This window comes from Choloepus didactylus, chromosome 20 (assembly GCF_015220235.1).
Source record: "Choloepus didactylus isolate mChoDid1 chromosome 20, mChoDid1.pri, whole genome shotgun sequence".
Lineage (NCBI taxonomy): Eukaryota > Metazoa > Chordata > Mammalia > Pilosa > Megalonychidae > Choloepus > Choloepus didactylus.
The window spans coordinates 57,682,915-57,706,350 of NC_051326.1; the positions used below are offsets into that span (position 1 = coordinate 57,682,915).

Here is a 23,436-nt window from a genome sequence, read left to right on the forward strand (position 1 = left end):
CAAAATGTATATTAAAAGAACTAAGTGCCATTTTCATCTATTATTAAGTATGTGGAAATTTTAAAGGGCTCTTACTCATACAGTATGGTCTCAATTATATAAAACACAAGCATCTTTTATACGTATGAGCACAAAACAAATATGAGAAGAAATAATTATTCAGTACTTAAAATGTCCCAGGAACTGTTCTAGGCATTAGAGAAAGAGAAGAAGAAAAATAGACAAACTCCCTGCTTTCACGGCACTTACATTTTACCAGGGAAACAATATAAATAAACTACTGAGAGGAACTGATAGGATCTTTCTGTAAATCAATATATCAAAAGCTTTAAAAATCTTCCTATCCCTTAGCCTTCAGACTCTAACCTAAGGAAACAATCAAAGGTATGATTTACAATTTATATCAAGGATGTCATCACAACCACATGCATAATACGAGGAAAACAAGGGTACATACAACCCATACATACAATAATTAAGGCATGGGAAAACAAATAACATATCTATTTTTAGAAATAGTTTGCATCCTTTAAAAATCTAAATCACAAAATTTTTAATAAAATGGAGACATGCCTATTGACATTTCATTAAGAAGGATGGACATATGGATGAATGGATGGATGGACGGATAGACAGATAGATGATTGACAGATAGACTGAAGTTAACTACATAAAAAGAAAACTATACCTCATAAGAAATTAAAGGAAGGAGATAAAAATATTAATAAGCAGAAGGTTTGGCTGAGTGGTACTGAGGAAGGAAATGGAGGTTTCTTTATTTTTCCCTTGTACTTATTTGCTTGCTATTTTCCAAATTTTCTTCAATGAGCATATACCCATTTTTTAGTAATAATAGAAAAAAAACTTTAACAAGATTGAAGATGAGAAAAGGTAAAACTCCTTTCATTTTAACCTCAAAGAAGGATAGATGCTACTTTCAATAATTCTATTTTCTTTCCCCATATTAGACACTCACGTTGTCGTCCACCCTTTTCTTAAAAACAAAACTAAAACCCAAGGCTTAGCTTTAATAATGAGGATGAGTATTTATTTTTAAAAATATTCCTTTTCCTTTTTTGGTTTTTCACTCTCTTACCAAGTAAGTGGCATGTTAATGACCTCATTTTACCACTCCTCCTCCTCCAGCCTCTTAGAACATATTTTATTAGCCAAGGACCTGGACTTCAGAAACCTGAAACAAGAACTTTTCTTTTCTATTAAATGTTGCTACCAGGTCCTTAATTTTGTGTCTGAAAGGAAATGAAAAGATTTAACACTGGCCTAAAAAACACATGGATTAACCCAACTCTCTCCTAGCCCTAAGAACATTGGCTTTATTTATTAAATCCCTGATGTTCCTCGGAGTAGGCTGTATTACTATATCCGATGTTATGGTTTATAAAAATCGGTTTAAGGCATTGCACTTGGCTATGAAGAGCCTTCAATGCAGCTGGGGAGTCAAGATGAATGTGAATGAATCCATTACTGAACAGGAAGCAAACGTGTGTGTCCGTAACACACCCCTTGTTTAACTAAACCAGCATTACTAGATAACTAGCAGCCTACCATGTGCAAAGCGTTAGAGATGAGAGCGATGAATAAAAGCTGGTTTCTGCCCTAGAGGACATTTCAGTCTAATATGGGATTATATCTACAGATTAGGTCTATATACTGAACAATAAAACTATCTAAATAGTTATAAAAGATAGATCTAAATTTATCTCAACCTTACATATAAGGTGTGGCCTTTTACATTTATAAAATAAGGAAAAACATTTTCAATAGATATCCCAAAACTAAGGTAACTGGAAAGCCATCTACTAATAATTAATCAGTATTCTGACATTATATAAAAATAGCTGACACATTAACAGTTGAATCAGGAGAAGCAACAAACAGAACAACTTAATAACCCAGGGTTAAATAAATTATGAAATACATAACCAAGTTGGCAGAGCTGCCCTCAAAAGAATTCGTAACCAAAAAGTCTAAAGGATCAGAACTTTGAATGGAATAACCATAATATAATAAGAAATATTTAAGGTCTGGCTTAGGAAAACCTGGCTTAGAAAATTTCTCATCATCATAAACAATCATTGGCCCTAAATCCTGAATTGTACCCATTCTTAAAAGTCTCGTAGGGACATATGGAACTCCTGAGTTTGAAGCAAAGAAACCTTTTTCTCTTCCCAAGGACTAAGTCTCCCTCTCACTTCTCTACTTGAAACACATCAATTTTCCTCCACTGCCTTAAGAATAAACTCTAAAGCCCCCAGAAGAACTCACAAAGTCATTTTTCATTTTCTTTGGAGTAAAGGGATCTAGAAATTATTATTCAAAAGAGCTCTAACATGAGAGTCATCAAAGAAATGCCACTCTTCTCAGATTGCTCAAAAAGATAATAAAGGGATGCAACATTCAACATATGTATAAATCTTGTTCTGCAGGGTTACTCTTCAAGTTTTGCCTAAGAGTCATCCTTTAAACCAAGGATAAATATCCCCAAATCCTCCATTTTCACCTACATATAGACATTATTAAAGAAAAGTACACCATAAAATCATTCTTCCTATACATTTCACTTATTTAAATATAATTTTCATGTGAATATATTTATAGATAACCACTTTAAGAATAAAGAAAACTTTTCATACCAGCTTCACCTATCTTCCCTTAATCTTAGTAGAAATAAAAGATAACCTTCTCAAGAATTAAGAAGCTAACTCATTTGTTCATCAGATGAGACAACTTTATAAACTTCAACCTTATTTTGTATCACAATGCATTCAATGCATGCATGAAAACACTAGAAAAGACAGGGTGGCGTTTGGAGCTTGTAATACCATTTGTAAGTCACTAAAGTAATTTTTCTTTGGCTTGGACCACAAACTTGCCTGAATGACTCAATGCTAATAGAGGTGCTTGTCTTTGGTAACAGCATAATATAGATGAACCTGGAATGAAATCACTTGACATGATGACGCAAATAACTGACCTGAAATGAACGTTATCACTCAATCAAGAAAATTTCCATACCCAGAACCACCTTCAATTCATAGGACAGATAAACTATTTGCTGTCTATTCAGTAAAAACAAGAAACTCACAGTATTAGTTTCCTGTGACAGTGGAGCAAATTACTACAAACTGGGTAGCTTAAAACAACAGAAATTGTTTTGGGGCCAGTTCTGGAACACAAGTCTGAAACCAAGGTGTTAGCAGGCTGCACTCCCTCTGGAGGCACCAGGTGAACATCTGTTCTTTGCCTCTTCGATTCTGGCAGCTGTTGGCCATCCTTGACCTGGAGCCACATCACTCCAACCTCTGCCTCCACTGTCAAGATGCCTCCTCCATTTCTGTGTGTAATCTCCCCTAGCTCATTCTTGTGGTTTGGAACTATGAACACCAGAAAAACATATTTTTAAACTTAATTCATCCTGTGGGTGGAAACCCACTTTAAGTAGTACCTTTTGATGAGGCTACTTCACTTAAGGTGTGATCTACCTCACACTGGAGTCCTTTATAAGCGGAATGAAATTCAGACACAGAGAGAGAACGCCAGAGAGGGAGCAGCCAGAAGCTGAAATCAAGGAACACGGAAGAGAAGGGACAGGCCAGAAGAGGCCACCATGTGCCTTGCTGTGTGTCAAGCTCAGGACACAAGATCTCTGGCAGCTAGCCCCGGAATGCCAGGCTTCAAGGAGAAAGTACTGCCTGGATGATGCCTTGATTTAGACTTTCCTAGCCTCAAAACCATGAGCCCATATACTCCTATTGTTTAAGCCAATCCAAATTGCACGGCATTGGCTTGAGCAGCCAAGGAAACTAAAATATACAGGGCATGTTATTGGATTTAGGGTCTACCTGGATAATCCAAGATGACTGCTTCATCCCAAGATCCTTAAATTAATTATATCTGCAAAGCTCCTTTTTTAAAAACAGGTAATATTCACAGGCCCTAGGAATTAGAACAGAGACATATCTTTTCTGGGATCACCATTCAACCCACTATATTCACTGTTCTTTTAAAATTTTTTTATTAGAACACTTGTAGGTTTACAGAAACATCATGCAGGAAGTACAAAGTTCCCATATAGCCCCCCTCACACACTTGACTCACTATTCTCTTATACGTAAGTAGCTATAACAATGGAAACCATTCTTCCCTGAAGAAAATCAACAAATAAAAGCACTACTTATAAATATAAATTTATTTATAAAGTTCAAAATATATATCTACTTACAAAATTATCAGGAGCACAGTAGCCCTGTGTTGAAAAATGCAAATTTTGAAATCTTGCGTTAAGATAATAAGGTGTCATTTACTTCAGTATCATTTTATTATGTCTCCATTTTGCTTCAGATGTGCAGTATCAAGAAAATCCTCAGTAAAGATAAATAGTTTTAAACAGTTTCATTCACCCTGCAAAGTTTACTTTGCAATCACAAAAGATTCTTTTATTAAACATGGCAGAATAAGTCTCTAATAGGTAAAAGTTTGGCATCATACTCAACTATGTATTTTTAATCAGAGTTTTTTTTAAAGATTAAGGATACAATTAAAAAGAAAAACACAATCAGGTTTTTTTTTGTTTTGTTTTGTTTTTGTAGAAGCTTCAGAAGTCCTTAGAACAGAAACAGAAAGGAAAATTAAGCTAAATAGCTCTAGGATGCCACTAGTGGTCCAGTTCCATGTGCTGGCTATAATAATGAGTTACCTTTCCTAGGGTTAAAATATTACCCAATCTAGTACAGTCTTGGGGGGGGGGATTCCTTTCCTTGGTAATTTATGAATTATGCTTCCATTTATACAGAGGTACTGCTAATAGGCTATTAATTTAGAGAATGTATCTGATTATTAAGGCCATTGGCAGGTCTTAACATGCATGCCAGAGACCAGGCTTAGCCAACACCTTTAAAGCAAGTAACATTTGTGATTTAATATATGCCAGGCACGCACTATCTCATTTAATCTTCACAAGTAATGATAGCTCCAATCAAGCATGAGGCCTCACCTTAGAAACAAATAAAATGTGGCTTTTAGTATTTGCTTTCTTAGGGCTACTTAATGAAGTAATTACAACTAAGTATAATATGTGATAAGAGACACATTAGAATACTTTCTTTTGATTATCTACCTCATCTATTCTAGTTTTTGAAACTCCTTGTTTTAATCAAGTCCATGTAAGAAAACTGCTATTGCATCTAAGAAATCTATTTGCAGGCCTTCCAATGGAAGTTTTAAAAAAGTAGTTATCTTCACATCTATGGTCTACTGATTTTCACAAGGGTGCCAAGTCCACTCAATGGGGGAAACAATAGTCTGTTCAACAAACAGTGCTGGATAAAGTGGATATCCACATGCAAAAAAAATGAAATTGGACCCCTACCTCACACAATACACAAAAATTAACTTAAAATGGACCAACATCCTAAATACAATAGCCAAATCCATAAAACTCTTAGAAGAAAACACAGGGGAAAATCTTTGGGACCCTGTATTAGGCAATGGATTTTTAGACATGACACCAAAAGCATGAACAATAGAAGAAAAAATAAATTCGGCTTCATCCAAATTAAAAACTTTTGTGCATCAAAGGACATTATCAAGAAAGTTAAATGACAACTTACAGAATCGGAGAAAATATTTGGAAATCATGTATTTGATAAGTGTTTAATATTCATGTGCCAGTTTGAAACTGTTATGGACCCCACAAGAGCCATGATCTTTTAATCCAATCTTTTTGGGTGGAAGCTTTTGATTTAGTGCTTCCATGGAGATGTGACCCACTCAACTGTGGGTGTGAACTCTGATTATATTATTTCCATGGAGGTGTGGCCTCGCCCATTCAGGGTGGATATTAATTAGATCACTGGAGTACTTTAAGAGAGACATTTTGGAGAGAAGCTAAGATACGTAATCCAGAGTTGGTCTTTGGAGAATAAGCAAAGACGCACAGGAGCCAAGAAATGAAGCCCAGAGCTTGCCCCGGAGAAGCTAAGAGAGGACTCCCCGGAGAAGCTAAGAGAGGACTCTCAGATGCTAAACGAGAAACATCCCAGGAGAACCAAGCAGAGAGCAGAGAGAAGCTAAGAGAGACAGAAGCTGAGATATTTTGGAGAAAGCCATTCTGAAACCTGAACCCAGGAGCAAAGGACCAGCAGACATCAGCCATGTGCCTTCCCAACTGACAGAGGGTTCTCATCGCCACTGGCCTTTCTACAGTTAAGGTAACCTCTTGTTGATGCCTTAATTTGGACATTTTCATGGCCTTAGAACTATAAATTTGTAACCTAATAAATCCCCTTTATAAAAGCCAATCCATTTCTGGTATTTTACATAACAGCAACTTTAGAAAACTGGAACAATCCATAATATATAAAGAACTCTTACAACTCAACAACAAAAAGACAAATATATGTTTCTTGAAAAAAACGGTCAGAGAAATTGAATAGACATTTCCCCAAATGGCCAATAAGAACATGAAAAGATGCTCAACATCATTAGCCATTAGGGAAATGCAAATTAAAACCACAATGAAATACCTATTCACACCCACTAGGGTGGCTATTATTTTTTAAAAATGGAAAATAACAAGTGTTGACAGTTACAGGACAATTGCAAAAATAATATAAACCCCATATAGAGAACTCTAACATACCTCATCCCCCATTAGCAATTTTAATATTTTGCTACCTTTGCCATATCATTCTGTTTATCCATTATCAATCCATCATCCATCTATCCATTCATTGTCTGAACATTTGAGAGTAAGTAACACATATCATACTCCCTACTTGAACACAGAATACTTCCACAGACATTTTCTAAGAACAAGGATATCACTTATGTAATCACCTTAAGTGAAGTTATCAAGTTCAAGAAATTTAACAATATATAAAGCTTGTATCCCATATTCCATTTTTTTTTTCTTCTGACCAAATACAACTATCCTTTTGAGTCTTTTTTCCTCTATTCTTAGATCCCATTAAGGATCACATATTGCATTTAATTGTCATTATCTCTTTAGTTTCTCTCTTTTCAATTGTGGAAACAGATATACAACCTTCCCATCTAAGCCTCTCCTAAGCATACCATTCATTGAAATTAATCACATTTACAGTGTTGCAGTACCCTCACCAGCATCCATTACTAGAACTTCCCCTTCACTCCAAATAGAAACCCTATACTTATTTTGCATTCACTGGTAACCTGTACTCTACTTCCTGTCTCTATGAGTTTGCGCATTCTCTTATGTTTTCTTTCTAGTTACCATGGGGTTTAAATTTAACATCCTAAATCTGTAATAATCTCATTTGCTTTGTTACCAACTTAACTTCAATAGCACACATAAATTATACTCCTCTACCTCTCTGTCCCCCCACCTTTAGGTAGTTACTGTCACAAATATTTATATCTTATGAGTCCTCCCATTATGCATGATGTGCATAAAGTGCATATCATTACACTTTATGCACCTGCCTTTAAAATCTTCTAGGAAATTAACAGTGGAGTTATAAATCAAAAATACAATAGTAATGATGTTTGTATTTACCCATGTCATTATTTTTACTGGAGAACTTCATTTCTTTATGAGGCTTTGGTCAATTGACTAGCATCCTTTTCTTTCAACTTGAAGAACTCCCTTTAGCATCTCTTGTAGGGCAGGTCTTGTGGTGACAAACTCCCTCAGTTTTCCAATACTTGAGAATGTCTTAATCCACTTCCCCCCCACCCCTACCCCCCATTTTTGAAAGATAGTTTTTCCAAATATAGAATTCTTGGTTGGCAGGTTTTTGCTTTCAGCACTTTAAATATGTCATTCCACTGCCTTGCTGTCTCCATGGTTCCCAATGAAAAATCTGAACTTAACCTTATTAAGACCCCCTTGTACATGACAGCTTGCTTCTCTCTTGTAGCCTTCTGAATTCTCTATCTTTGGCATTTGATAATTTGATTATAATATATTGCAGGGCAGGTCGTGTGGTGACAAACTCCCTCAGTTATGAGTCCTCCAAAAACACTGGTTAATGAGTCTGTTTGAGTTTATCCCGTGTGGAGTTTGTGGAGCATCTTGAATATGTATGTTGATGTCTTTCATTTAATTTGGAGATTTCAGCCTTCATTTCTTTGAATATTCTTTCTGCCTCTTTCTCTCTTTCTTCTCCCTCTGGGACTCTCACAATGCATTTACTGGTACACACTTGAGGGTGTCCCACAGGTTTCTCAGGCTCTTCACTTTTCTTCATTCTTTCTTCTTTCTGCTGTTCAGATGCAATGATTTCAATTGTCTCACCTTCAAATTCGCTGATTCTTTCTTCTGCCAGCTCCAATCTGCTGTTGAAGAGAGTTTTTACTTTCTGTTACCATTGTGTTCATCTGGATCATTTTACATTCCCACCAGCAATGTACAAGGGGTCCAATTTCTCCACATCCTTTCCATATATGCTCTTTTTAATAAATTATTTCATAACTTTACCTCATAGTTATTATCAACTTTACATCATAGGAAAAAATAGTTGAATGAGAATTAAACAATTTATATAAGGCTCCAAATTTACAACTTCTGTTTGTCAATATGAATATCTATTAATATGAGCTAGTTACCAGTATATACATATTATTTGGTATTCTTTACATTAGCTGTTATTCCATACAGTAGATACCTTTTCTCATGTAATGGTTGTCATCATGCTGTGTATAGCAGTCTGTTTACCCATTTCTCCATTATGGCTTTTTCCAACTTTACTACAATAAACCACATGTTGCTATAAGCATCTCTGAACAAACTGTATTTTGGCAGGATTTAAATCTTTAATTTACTGGAAGTCTACCCTTGTCTCCAGATTTGCTAGGTTGGATTGTCATAATTTAATTTTATAATTCTTGTTAAAACTGCCTTCTGTGCAACAGTTATAGTAAAACCAGTAATGTAAGAGAGTACTTTTTTTCCTGCTCTGCCATAATGCATTCTCATCATCTAATTTTTACCAACTTAGCATGTGTGTGTATTTACTATGAAAGTACCTTTAAATTGTTTCATTTTCTTTAGTTGATAGAGAAACAGCAAACTTTTCACGTTCTGATTTTCTGCTTGCTTATATGTTTCTGTCAATTCCACTCAAATAAAGGACTGTTTAGTCCTCTATACTTCAGATATTTTGCCAGGTGTTACTAACAGGATACAAGTAAAACTGTATCTTTGCCCTCCAGGAACTTACAACTAATATGGACAGAGAAAAAAATACTCATATAACTAGAATAAAAGTTAAAGAAAGGTAAGTATCAAAAAATCACAAAGGATTACAGAAAATTCAAAGGGAGAAAATAATCTTTGGATGGATAGTTCAAGAAATGCTTCAGGGATGAATACTTGAGACTGCCGTTAAAGAATGGATATCGCAAATGGAGAAGAGAGGAAAGGAAGAGAAATAAGAATTTACTGATATGTAAGTAAAACCATAGAATCACAAACGTACATGCAAAGGAAGAGTGAAAATTCCAGTTTAACTGCACCTATGTGCTGGCAAATTTAGGTCCGTATTATGGTAGTCTTAAAAGCCAAGATACAGAAGTCTATCTTCATAACTTCGTAATCCACATTTGCTTACTGAAAACATTTGTACGGATTTAATAGTTTCCTTTCTCGAAGTTGAAATTAGCAATGAAGTAATAATGATAAATTTCTACAACATTACAGTTGCCCAAATGAGAAGTGACAGGGCTTCAACTAGGGTGACAGAAAGTACTGGGAACAGAAAAAAAGAGTCACTTATAGAGCCACTAAAGAGTTTGAATTTTTTTCTTTTTCAATGCAATTTTATTGAGATATATTCACATACCATACAATCATCACGAATGTACAATTGTTCACAGTATCATCATACAGTTGTGCATTCATCACCACAATCAATTTTTGAACATTCTCATTACTCCAAAATATAAAAATAAAAATGAAAATGAAAATAAAAATAAAAGTAAAAAGGAACACTTAAAACATCTCATACTCCTTTTCTCCCTCTATTCTTCATTTACTTTTTGTACCCCTTTTTTCTACTCATCTATCCATACACTGGATAAAGGGAGTGTGAGCCACAGCATTCTCACTATCACACAGTTACATCATATAAGCTGTACAGTTATACATGAATCAAGGATACTGAATTGTATTTTAATAGTTTCAGGTATTTCCTTCTAGCTACTCTAATACCCTAAAAACTAAAAAGGGATATCTATATAATGCATAAGAATAACCTCCAAAATGACCTCTCGACTCCACTTGAAATCTCTCAGCTACTGAAACTTTATTTTGTTCCACTTCTCTTTCCCCTTTTTCATCAAGAAGACTTTCTCAATCCCACTATGCCAGGTCCAGGCTCACCCCCGGGAGTCATGCCCCATGTTGCCAGGGAGATTTATACCACTGGGAGTCATGTCCCACGTAGGGGGGAGGGCAGTGAGTTTCCCTGCAGAGTTAGCTTAGAGAGAGGCCACATCTGAGCAACAAAAGAGGTTCTCTGAGGTGACTCTTAGGCACAGTTATAAGTAGGCTTAGCCTCTCCTTTGCAGTAACAAGCTTCATAAGGGCAAGCCCCAGGATTGAAGGCTTGGTCTGCTACAATGGTAGTCCACAATGCTTCTGAGAATATCAGGAATTCCCTAGGTGAGGAAGTTAAATATTTCCACATTTTTCCCCAGTCCCTCAAGGGGGCTTTGCAAATACTTTTTATTATCTGCCCAAATTACTCTGGGATGTATGGGGTTTTTACACTAATCTGTACAAACCAACCAGATCTCACCCCCTATTCAAGGTTCCATGTAATTATGGTGTTTGGAGAAATTGACCATACAATTTAAATTATATAGCGTGCTACAGAAAATATAGATTTTTGCACCAAATAAACATCTCTTCCTTTGGTCTTCTGTGTGAAGAAGAAACCAGACCTTTAGTCTGGTTTACCTTAGTTCTAATCAAGTCCATTTTCATTCATAACTCTAATTGAAGTCTAATCTCTTTTTCGGCTTCTTTAACATTTGCTGTATGGGGTAATACTGACATTCATAGCTGCTGAACTCTGGCTCCGAGTGTCAGATGTTATACAGATACCTGAAGTTCCAGGGACAGATCAGGTTATACACAAACAGCTCAGCATTTCATTATTTAGAGATAACCATCACAACTCATGAATAGATGTGACTGCTGTAAGAGCTTACAATCTAGGAACCTTTACTATAAGCCTTCCCTGATAACCTATGTTCTCAGATTCAATTCTCAGAGTTTGCACATTATAGTTAGTCCATATTAGTGAGGCATTATAATTTCTGTCTTCTCAATTCTGGCTTATTTCACTCAATGTACTGTCCCCAAGGTCCATTCACCTAAGTGAATATATCTCACAACTTCATTTCTTCTTGCCACTGCTCAGTATTCGATTGTATATACACACCACAGTTCATCATTCCACTTATCAGTTGATATACCCTTAGACCACCTCCCCATCCATTGTGAATAGTGAATATGGCTGCCATAAACACCAGTGTGCAATGACCGCTCATGTCCCTATTTTCAGTTCTTCCAAGTATACCCAATAATGAGGTTGCAGGACCATATGGCAACCCCATGTTTAGCTTCCTGTGGAACCACCACTGGGCTGTACCATTCTACCTCCCTACCAACAGGGAATAAGTACATCCTCTTTCCACATTTTCTCCAGCACTTGCATCCTTCTGTTTATTTTTTAAACAGTTTTACTCACATACTATACACTCCATCCTAAGTAAACAATCAATGACTCCTGGTATAATCACAAAATTATGCATTCACCACCATAATCTATATCAGGAAAAGGAGAAAACAAAATGAAGAATAAAAATATAAAAGATAGATGAAAAATAAAAATAAAATAAATACAATGAAAAGGTCAGACACCACCACCACCACCAGAAATCCCACAGTACTCCCTTATAACCCTTCTTACAGACGTTTAGCTTTGGTATATTGCCTTTGTTACAATTAATGGAAGCATCTTACAATGTTACCATTAACTATAGACTCTAGTTTGCACTGATTGTATTTTTCCCCTATGACATCCAATTTTCAACACCTTGCAATGTTGACATTCATTTGTTCTCCCTCATTTAAAAACATTCTTATATTTGGTCATTTAATCACCATCATTGACCACTCTAGGTTTCGCTAAGTTATACAATCCCAGTCTTTATCTCCTATCTTTCTTTCTGGTGTCATACATGTCCCTAGCCTTCCTCTTTCAACTGTACTCATGCTCATCTTTGTTCAGAGTACTTACAATATTGTGCTACCATCACACACTATTATGCCATCCATTCCATTTCTGGATCTAAAAGTCAATCCTGTTGAACCTTCTGTACTCCTTCAACATCAAATGCCTGATCTCTAACCTCTATTTATCTCCTGATAACCTGTGATCTCAACTCTCAAATTTCTCTCATCAATATTAGTCCATATTAGTGAGACCATACAGTATCTGTCCTTTTGTTTCTGGCTAATTTCACTCAACATAATGTCTACTGTCTACCATTTTGCCTTTTTGATTTTATATGTCCTATCTTATTTCTATCCTCCCCCTCTTTTCACCCTTACTGATATTGTTCATTTCCATACTCTTCTCCAAACTTCTCTCTCCTGTTTTTATCTTTCTACCTGTAGGTAGGTTCTCTTTAGTATTTCTTGTAGAGCAGGTATCTTGTTCACAAACTCTCTCACCAGTTTTTTTTTTTTTTTTGGCTGAAAATACTTTAAATTTTCCATCATTTTTGATGGACAGTTTTGCTAGATATAGAATTCTTGGTTGGCAGTTTTTCTCTTCCAGTATCTTAAATATATCATACCACTGCCTTCTCAGCTCCATGGTTTCTACTGAGAAATCCGCACATAGTCTTACCAAGTTTCCTTTGTTTATGATGGATCATTTTTCTCCTGCTGCTTTCAGAATTCTTTGTTTTTCACATTTGATAATCTGATTATTAAGTGTCTTGCAGTCAGTCTACTCAAATCTTTTCTGTTTGGATTTGTAATTTTATGTCTTTCATAAGAGATGGGAAATTTTCAGTGATTATTTTCTCCATCACTCTTTCTGCCCCTTTCCCCTTCTCCTCCTGGGACACCCATGACATGTATATTCATGTGCTTCATGTTGTCATTCAATTTCCTGAGACCCTGATCAGAATTTTCCATTCTTTTCCCTATCTGTTCTTTTGTGTGTAGGATTTCAGATGTCCTCTAGTCCATGAATCCTTTCTTCTGCCTCTTCAAATCTGCTGTTGTGTTTCTCCATTGTGTTTTTCATCTCTTCTTATAGTGCCTTTCATTCCCATAAGTTCTGCCATTGTTTTTCCAAACTTTCAAGTTCTTCTGTATGTTTGCCCAATATCTTCTGTATATCCTTCATTTCTTTTGCCATATCTTCCCTCAACATGTTAATTTGACTTCTGAATTGAATTAATGTATTTGTTTGAAGATCTTTAGTTGTTTCAACTCCTGTATCTCATTTGAAGTATAAGGTTTGTTCCTTTAACTGGGCCATATCTTTGTTTTTCCTAGAGTGATCCATAATTTTTTGTTGTATAGGCATCTGGTTTCTTTGATTACCCCAATCAGATTTTCCCAGACCAGATGGGCCCTGGTATCAGGAGGGTGTAATCTATATCAGGTTTACAGTTCTATGCTGTGATCTCAGCCATTCCACTCATTCCAGACTGGTGTACAACGCTGTCCAGTCACAGAAGTCCTCCTAATGTTGTTCCTGGCTATTTGCTAGTTGTTCTAGGGGACTAACTAAATTCCACACTTCCCTAGGCCACCATCTGGCCCTGCCTCTTCCAAGAGTTTGAATTTAATAGATTTGACAATTGACTGACTATAGGTATCAAAAGGAATCAAATTAGAATTCAAAGCCTAGATAACCAGGAAAGTATGGATCAATTAATGAAAGCAAGAAAAATGGAAGGAAGGAGAAGTACAGGCCAAGAAACAATAATTCTTCTTGAGAAATTGGCTTCAGGGTGCTGTCAGGACACTCAGGTGGAAATGTCTAAAATACAGCTGGAAATTGAGAGTCTGGGCTAGACATGAAAGAATAAATTTGTGGGTCATCTGTCTTCTTGTACAAAATATAAAAAAACTGATCATCGCACCAATCTTTTGTGTTTGTATAAATCTTTATTTTAGATGGCATGTGTTAATTAATTACGTTAGTCTTTGATAATTTTTCCCTAGCGTGTCCAATAAACTATCTGTCCCAGCCAGTAGTGGAATTCCTGGAATCACAGTTTCTCAACACATCTTTCTGGCTTGATATTTGCTTTCTTCTGCCTGCTCAACCAAGATATGGAAACAATCTTGCACGCCTAAGCTCTGTGCCAGGATAGGGTTTGTCTATCTTGTTTTTTGCTATATTCTCAGTGCAATACCCAAGGTACTCAATAATAATGTCACATGGGGTGCAAATCAGAAAGAATAAGCAATGATTTTAAATAACTCATACATATCTAATCTAATAAAAAATATGCTTAAATTAAACTCATATTTAATGGAAATGTATCACTGCCCAGTCACGTTTTGGCTTAATGTTTTAGTATGTGATCTGCACATTCTGTGCATATATTCATTTTAAAATACTTAGACTGTAACTTCTCAGAGTACATGAATGAGGTCTATGAATACTATATAATTATAATAACTAATATTTTTGTAACATAAAACTGATTAATAGTATTCTTGGTAGACATTTCCTACAGCATGTTTGAATATTTTCCTTTTATTAACTGAAAGATCATTCATAATTTTAAAAATAAGTCAATGTTGTGAAAACCTTGTGGATCACACTCCCTTTATCTAGTGTATGGATGGATGAGTAGGAAAATGGGGATAAAAACTAAATGACAAATAGGGTGGAATGGGGGGATGGTTTGGGTGTTCTTTTTTTACTTTTATTTTTTATTCTTATTCTGATTCTTTCTGATGTAAGGAAAATGTTCAGAAATAGATTGTGGTGATGAATGCATAACTATATGATCGTACTGTGAACAGTTAATTGTATACCATGGATGATTGTATGCTATATGAATATATTTCAATAAAACTGAATTAAAAAAATAAGTCAGTGATAGAGATGTGGTTTAAAGCACTATCTGAAAACAAAGTTTGACTTAGACAATTCCTTGTCAAGTTAAGAAGTCTTTTCCTAAGAAAGGTCACAGTATGTGTAAGCGGTCAGTTAGTACCTCAAGTCAATGACTTATGTAAATGGCTATAGTGTTAATAAAAATATTCTGGAAGCAGGGATGGATATCATTAGGGTGGTCATATAATTTATTGTCCAAACTGGGACACAAGTGGGCATGAAAGAGGGAAATATTCAAATTATGATGTGGCAACAGACATAAGCTGGAGTGTAAGGTCACCTTATTTCTAAGACATTGTGTTTTGGAAAAATGCATATGAAAAACAAACTGCAAAGAAAAAATATCTTTAGTTTTAACAGCATTTTAAGAATTGATGAGCACTTTGAATCCCGAGTTTTGCCCCGCATTCCCACTCCACTCCACTCTTGGGTCTCTCGTGGGAGTCATGGCTGCAGACCTGGAGGCAACCACAGATACTGCCCTTGCAGCTGGAGCTGGAGGGAAGGAAGCACGACTCTGGACTGCTGAACGCCTTTCTGAGGTCCTTCATGGAAAGCAGACACGATTCAGAATGGGAACGTAAAGCACAGACACAGTTCCTCAGTTTGAAACTACACGTAGTTACATAGAAGCTACACTTGAAGAGTTTCTGATCTGGAACTGTGACCACTCTAGTGTTTCCGGACCATTTAGAGATTATGATCTTTCCCAGTTCTGGGCTTATGCTGACTATACATCTTTTGTCCATCTATTTGAAGACAAGACAGATATATTTCAGGAAAATGAGGCACAAAGAGGTTAAGCAAACCTTGCCCAAGATTATATAACCAAGAAGAAGTAATCCAGATGGCCTGCCTCCCTACTTTGACTACTGCACAACATGCCAGCAAAAGGTCCAAATACATTCAGTTCTGAGGGGACTCTGCTCTAGCATTCATCAGATTGTGCTGAGTCTAGGCTCACTCTGCCTGGGATGAGACTCATGCTCTGACCCTATCAGTTGTTTCCCAGCCCAGTCCAGACTGCACTGGCAGACATGCAACCCATCCATTAAGTGTAAATATAAAAGACAGCCTTTTAGTAATGTGTCCCTGGAATTTTAATTGAGCCCTAGTAAAATCTGACATTTCTTTGTTAAATGAGATTTCATTAACTCATATTATGGCTATTGATTTTTTTGGATTAGAACAGATAAATCTGCTATGAACAACCAAGTCCATTAAGTTTATAACATCTCCTATCCCGAAGTTTTCTAGGCACTGAGCCTTCTTACATCATAGGTACCTAAGTTGTTGTTTTACTGTTACCACTATAATCCATGTAGCCACCAAGTCTTAATTGTTTTGAGTACTTAATTGTTTTGAGATTTCTTACATCTGTCATAAAATGGCGGGAAAACATTAAAATTAATAAATTTTAAAAATGTTAATTTGGTTAAAAATAAATACTAAACGGTTGCATGTTAACATAAGTATAATATTTTATGAAAAATATTTAGAATTTTTAAAAATTTAGTAAGAAGAGTAGCTTTGTTTTACATTTTTGTGAGTTTGGCTTAATAGAAGATAGCTGGATTCTCATATCTACTTCATTTAATCTGCTGCAATGTGTTGTATCATTTGAAGTATATGAAGAAAATCTTGCTTCACATAGAAATGCAGTTAAAAAAGGGAGGAGTATTTTACTAGCCCTTTTCAGATAAGTGTGGATATTCTTTTTGATACTATACCAAACTTGACAAGGGGTAGTTTTGTGAAGGTTGGTTAACTGCAGTATAGGGTCTGAAATCATATCAATGAACTCTTCACACTTTGTTACAATAAAATCCATTGTGTTTTGCACCTAGTGGATTTTACCCATGTATGATTTTGTAATGTCATTTACTGGCTATTTGGAAAATATGGTTCACTGAATTATGTAGATCTTCCAAATGCTGACACATTTCAAAATACTTCAGACATTTCAATGTAAAAATAAATCACATTTGTTAATATCATCACCCTTCTCATCAGAAAACTCTTCAAGTATAGTAAGTTAGTTTACTCTTATATTTCATGGTAGAAATGTTCCAAAGTAATTTTCCCTCAGTTCAAAATATTTTCTCATTTCCCTTGTGATGTTTTCTTTGACCTGTGGGTTGTTTAAATGTATATTATTTCATTTTCAAATATTTGGAGATTTTCCATCTATTGTTCCATTATTGATTTCTAATTAAATTCTGTTGTGTTCCAAAACTAAAAAAAAAAAAAAAAAAAAATTGATGAAGCTGAAGAACTATGCGTATTTTATGCCAATTCTAAGCACAAATTAATCATTAGGAGGCAGAAATCTGAATTCACATATATCTGAACTCACTCCCAATACAACCTATCAAATATGTTCCAGAAAGAGAGGAAACCATTTTCTTGAATATTACTGGTTTTAAAAATTCAAAATGCAACACTGGGATGATGAGAGGAGTTTTAGAACTATCACTGGTTCTGTCACATGCAGAACTCTGAACAATTTTAAAAGAACTTTAAAGTTAAGTATCTGTGTTGGAAAATATTGCACAATAGATTCTTTTGTTTTTTTAAAGAGCAAAATCCAAACAACTCCTGATTAAGATAAGGCCTATCCTTTATTTTCCATTTTTGTTTTCTATGCTCTTACTTCTCCTTCCATTTACCCTACCCACATTGCCTCCTACTCTGTCCTTACAGCAACTAAGCATGGAAAGCAGTGCTGTTCCAGACTCTTGTCTTTCACTGATTTTTTTAGTAACCCGCGCTTCAACTTGTGAGTGTTTCTCTGTCAGCAGCTGAGATGTACAGCAGGTATTTATTTCCTATGCAGCAACTCCCCAAACAGTCATCTATAAATCAGTCATAATTATAGAACTACAGCACTGCACTCTATATTGAGTGTTTTTATTGACTGTCTTCATCAAAACTTAAACTTAAATAGCATTAACAGTATGCTTAAGACTTGTGTATTTCTCTATAAGTTTGTCTTTAAAATTTTTCTTTTAAAAGGAAAAGAAAAAAGCACTGTAGAAAAATTTTGAACTTAGTTAATGATACACATGCTACAGTGTTAGAGATGAAATATTCTGATGTCTGCAACTTATTCTGAAATGCAAAAAAAAATGGTTTGGATGGATACATGGCAAAGTAGATGTATAATAAAGTAAACATAACAAAAATGGTAATGGCTATCAAATCTTGGTGGTGGGTTTATGGGTATACAGTGTATAATTCTTTTAACTTTTCTTTAAATTTGAAAATTTTCAGAACAAAATGTTGGGGAAATAATTCATATTAAAGTTCTATATTGTGAGGAGCTAAAAGAGAAAGTGAATAGAATGAAAAATCCACAAGCAGTGAATAGAGAAAAAAATAATGGGATTGGCAGATCTTAAACCAATGGTACAAATACAAATAAAAACATACTCATTTTTCTTACTGTTTTATTTTTTGTTCTTTTGTTTTTTGGATGTGTGTTTTTTAACCAAATTATGAGGCTAAGAAAAACATTTGACATCTTAGTGGTTATAGTATATTTAAAGTAGCACTAGATTAGTAGTCATTCAAAGTCACTCAGTGGTATTGAGGGGAATGAATTTAAACTTCTGTACTTCAAATCTATACCCTGGTAGATAATCCTCTTTATAGACTTACTTATGAATACCAATTGAAATTAAAAAACAAACACCATAATGCTATACAAACTGAGCCCAAAAATTTCAACACAGTTAAAAAAAAAAAATGCTGGTCTCATTACTATTATATTTAGGTCAGAAACTTTGACACAAACACTGACACTCAGAACCCAGCTCTTTGGCTCAATGACACGATTTAATGCCATAAGAACTTACATATTATCAGTTGTTTTCAAAATTCTCTCAAAAATAACAAGAGGTAAGGTTAATCAGGAGTGCTGCAATCCACTTGATATCCCACCAAAATGATGGTAAAGAAATAAAGAAGGTATAAACTGACAAGGGCAAATTGAATGGGAGAGTGGAAAAATGGACAACAGATTGAAACACATTCTTAGAAGATGGAGAGCAATGGAGGAGTAGGAGAGTAGCAGAGAAAGCTGTGTGGGTTGAAAGAAGGAAAGACATGTATATGCAACCCATGAGCCACATCTGACCCTCTGGGGGTGGATATAATCCTATCTTATGAATACACATTCCCTGCCAGCCTTGGTGGTGTTTCGAGAAACAAAGTATCTGGTGCATATATGGTAATTAATTAATAACTATTTATTAATTAACTATTTTATAAAGTAATACATGTTCAACATTTAAAAAGTCAAATAAGTTAGTACTATAAGGTATCTAATGAAAACGCCTCTTCTGCACTTCCAAATTGCCAATTTTGCTCTTCAAAGGCAATTATTTCTATTTTTTAGCTATATTTTCTATATTTACCTCCATATTTCTAAATATTATGTTTAAACAGATATGTCTCAATTTTAAAATTGGGATTGTTCCTTTCTTTTATGGAAAATAAGGCTTTAACTCCCTTATACCACATTCCGTTTCCACTTTCATATTCTCCCAAAGATTGTACTATTATTTTTGTTTAAATGTAGACTTAGTATTAATAGTATTACGACTACAGAAATATTGTTTCTTGCTGGCCGAGTAATGTAAAGAGGTAACTACCATCAAATCCACTTAAAAGAATAGGTCACACAATGGGGTTTTGTTCTACTTCTACTTCTCAGTTGAGTATGTATTGTCATCATCATCTTGCCCTTCCTCACCCTGCCCTACCTCCTCCTCTTCGTGGATTGCCTCAGAGAGACTGTGCTGAAGTAAAGAAGATTATAAGTTAAAGTCAAAAAACTGCTGCCCCAAATTAGGAAAGGTTTCTTAATTCAGAAAGAAAAAGCAAAAGAATTCTTCTGGACAGACCTATGGATAAAATTACATCTCTGATCCACAACTTTTCTCTTTATTCTCTTTCCAGAGTCATGGAAGTAACCTGTCATCAGTAAAATATACAAGTGTGAGTACCTGAAGATAACCATTTCACGCAGATCATTTTGTAGCATCAAATAATAGGGTGGACCATATTATCAATTCACAAATGAGAATACGGAAACTCAAGTGTTACTAAGTGACCTACCAGGTAAGAAGCAGAACTGGAATCTCAGTCTAAGTTTGCTCACCCTCAAAGCCCTGGCTCCTTCCATGTCATCAGGCTGTCTCCCACATGGATAATTTTCCCTCAGGAGTTTTTTTTTTTTTTTTTTTTTTTTACTTTCAAAAAGGCAGAAACAGATTTGGTGTTGAACATACAGACTTCATTAAGCAAGCATTGAAGATGTTTAAAAAGTAGTTACCCCTGCCCTTTGAGGGACTGGGGAAAAATGTGGAAGATTAAACTTCCCCACCTGGGGAATTGATAATCTCACAGGCATTGGGGACTATCAATTTACTAGGCCAAGCCCTCGATCTTGGGACTTGCCCTTACAAAAACAATTCCTGCAAAGGAGAAGCTAAGTCTACTTAAAATTATGCCTAAGAGTCACCTCCAGAGAACCTCTTTTGTTGCTCAGATGTGGCCTCTCTGTCAACTCTGCAAGGAAACTCACTGCCTCCCTCCCTACGTGGGACATGACTCCCAGGGGTATAAATCTCCCTGGCAACATGAAACATGATTTTTGGGGATGAGTCTGGACCCAGCATTGTGGGATTGAGAAAGTCTTCTTGATCAATAGGGGGAAGAGAAATGAAACAACATAAAGTTTCAGGGGCTGAAAGATTTCAAATGGAGACAGGAGGTCATTCTGGAAGTTATTCTTATGCATTATACAGATATTCCTTTTTAGTTTTTAGGGTATTAGAATAGCTTGAAGGAAATACTTGAAACTGTTGACCTGCACTCCAGTAGCCTTGATTCGGGGAGACAAGTGTATAACTATATAGTTTATACGGTGTGACCATGAGATTGAGAAAACCTTGTGGCTCACAATCCCTTTATCCAGTGTATGGACAGATGAGCAGAAAAATGGGGACAAAAAAAGTAAATGAATAATAGGGGGGGATGGGTTGTTTTGGGTTTCTTTTTTTATTTTTATTTTTCTCATTTTAATTTTTATTATTTTTTGGAGTAATGAAAATGTTCAAAAATTGATTGTGGTGATGAATGCACAACTATATGATGATACTGTGAACAACTGATTGTACACTTTGGATGACTGTATGGTTTGTGACTATATCTCAATAAAATTGTAAGGAAAAAACAATAACAACAAAAGCCAAAAACAAAGAAGTAGTTAATCCCACCTCTCTCCCTCTGCCTCACAAAACACTAGGTAGTTAATCTTGCTTGCAAGTAGCAAAAGGGAGGAAGATGAAAAATGTGGCCAGAGACTGGGGCCCAGACCTTCCCTAACAGATGGCACAGGATGGACGGACACAAAGTGAGGCTGAAACCCATCTTAAAAGCCCCCCAGGCTCTATACAAATGACTCTCTTCTAAGAGGGATGCTCCTTTCATCTTTGAAGAAACCAGAGCCTCAATCTTCTGACTCAAGAGTCCTGACTCTTAGCATTCCCTATGGCTAGGAGTGCATTCACTGAAGATACATAAATATGATTATATAAATACATATTCTAAGATGTATATAAATATGTATGTACATATGTGTATGGGGGTGAGGGAAACACATTTAAATTTTAATAAAAACACAGAGATGAAGCAAGAATTATGAATATTTGATTTACACCAAAAGTTTATTTCCTTTATATCTTAAATTGCCATTAATGTACACCATATGACCAAATTAAACTATTTAATTTTATCTTGGTTGCTGAACTAAATGCAAAATTACGACAAAACAATGAGGAAAAACAAGTATACTTTAATATACTCCATTACTTTCCTTTCTCTAACAGAGAACAGAAAGTTATGATAATAGCTCAAACAAAAGGTTATTTGAATAAGGTTTTTTCTGTAATGAAAAATAATTTCAAAATTCTTACCATCATGAATTTCATATGCCAAGCTAGTGATCTTCTGGGTAATTATCATCATTGGGCTGTGACAAAATAAAAAATATTTTAAAAGAAGAAATTTAAAACAATATTTATGAAATATGAAAACATTTATTCTGTCTAACTTGACTAAAAAATCCTGACATTTTTAACATAAAAAGGACCTCCAGGGGATATCAGAGATAACAAAGGGGCTACTGCATTTGGGGAAGGTATGGTAGATAGGGTATCTGGGCCTTCTCCCTTGCTCTCAAGATGGAAAAAGAAAAAGAAGCTCTACCCCTTCTGTAAGCTAGTCATGTAGTCTAAATTCCTCATTTTACGCATTATAAAAATGAGGCAGAGGTTCTAAGACCACACACACAAGACATTAGAAATAGACCCTGGAATCTGATTTTGACTTAGTACTTTCTTCAATATATGACCATGCTGCTTTTCAACTCAGCACTGGACTTAGAGGTAAATGAGTTGCCTGGGAAAAGGGGAATGCATAGAAAATTAATGGCATTTGGGAGAGAAATGTGAGAAGTATAAAACAAAACGGAATGAGAGAAACAGAGGAAAAAGCAAAAAGGCAGACGTCCATTTCCCTACTCTGCGGTTAGAGTTGGCTAGGTCATGTTCAGGGCCCCAGTCAATGAGACTAGATAAAGCATATACATCAAGCCATATTTCGTGTTGACAAGAAATGGCAATATGTTTTTTTCCCTTATTTTCTAATCTTTAATTGACAAGAGTACTTCGAAAGAAAAAAAATACATCTTCACAAGAAAACCACCAGGATACATTTTTCTCCTTTAACTACTGCATTAGCTTACAGACATTCATGTTAAAGAACAACAGACCTTCAGTTATTTATTTAATTTTTAGAATTGCAATAAAACCAGGGAAATCACATTTTGCCTACAGGTAGAAGGTAACCTCCGGATGCTGGGAGCATCACGCATCTCGGTTATTCCCCACTGCAGCGTGGGGCAGGCAGAATCATCCTGCTGTGCAGGTAAGGAAAGGGGTCCCGAAAGGCCAGTCACTAAACTGGGACCAGTAGGCCACAGGTTCAAATCCCAATTTGTCTAATTTTAACCTGGTGCTCTTCCACAAACCCACACTGCTCAGAGAATGAGATTACTTAGTGTCAACTGCTGCCTTTGACAAAGTATCGGGAACTTTAAACATGTAAGGAAATGTCGGGATTTGGCAACAAAGATTTGTTTTAAACATTCCTACCACTGGAAATTAAGATTCCCAGACTTGGGCTCTTCAGAACTTACTGCTCA

The 23,436-nt window shown here is 35.6% G+C and overlaps 1 protein-coding gene across 17 annotated transcripts in view; it reads right to left on the bottom strand.

The window, feature by feature from the left end:
* The window catches only part of MBOAT2 (membrane bound O-acyltransferase domain containing 2), a 225,196-nt gene that overhangs the window by 34,951 nt on the left and 166,809 nt on the right, over positions 1 to 23,436 (bottom strand). For all 17 annotated transcript variants that reach the window (XR_005213268.1, XM_037812529.1, XM_037812530.1 and 14 more), the window contains one exon: positions 22,148 to 22,203. Coding sequence is in view for 16 of the 17 variants with exons in the window: in XM_037812529.1 (XP_037668457.1) it covers positions 22,148 to 22,203 (56 nt within the window). In the remaining variant the exon portion in view is untranslated. The remainder of the gene's footprint in view (positions 1 to 22,147; positions 22,204 to 23,436) is intronic.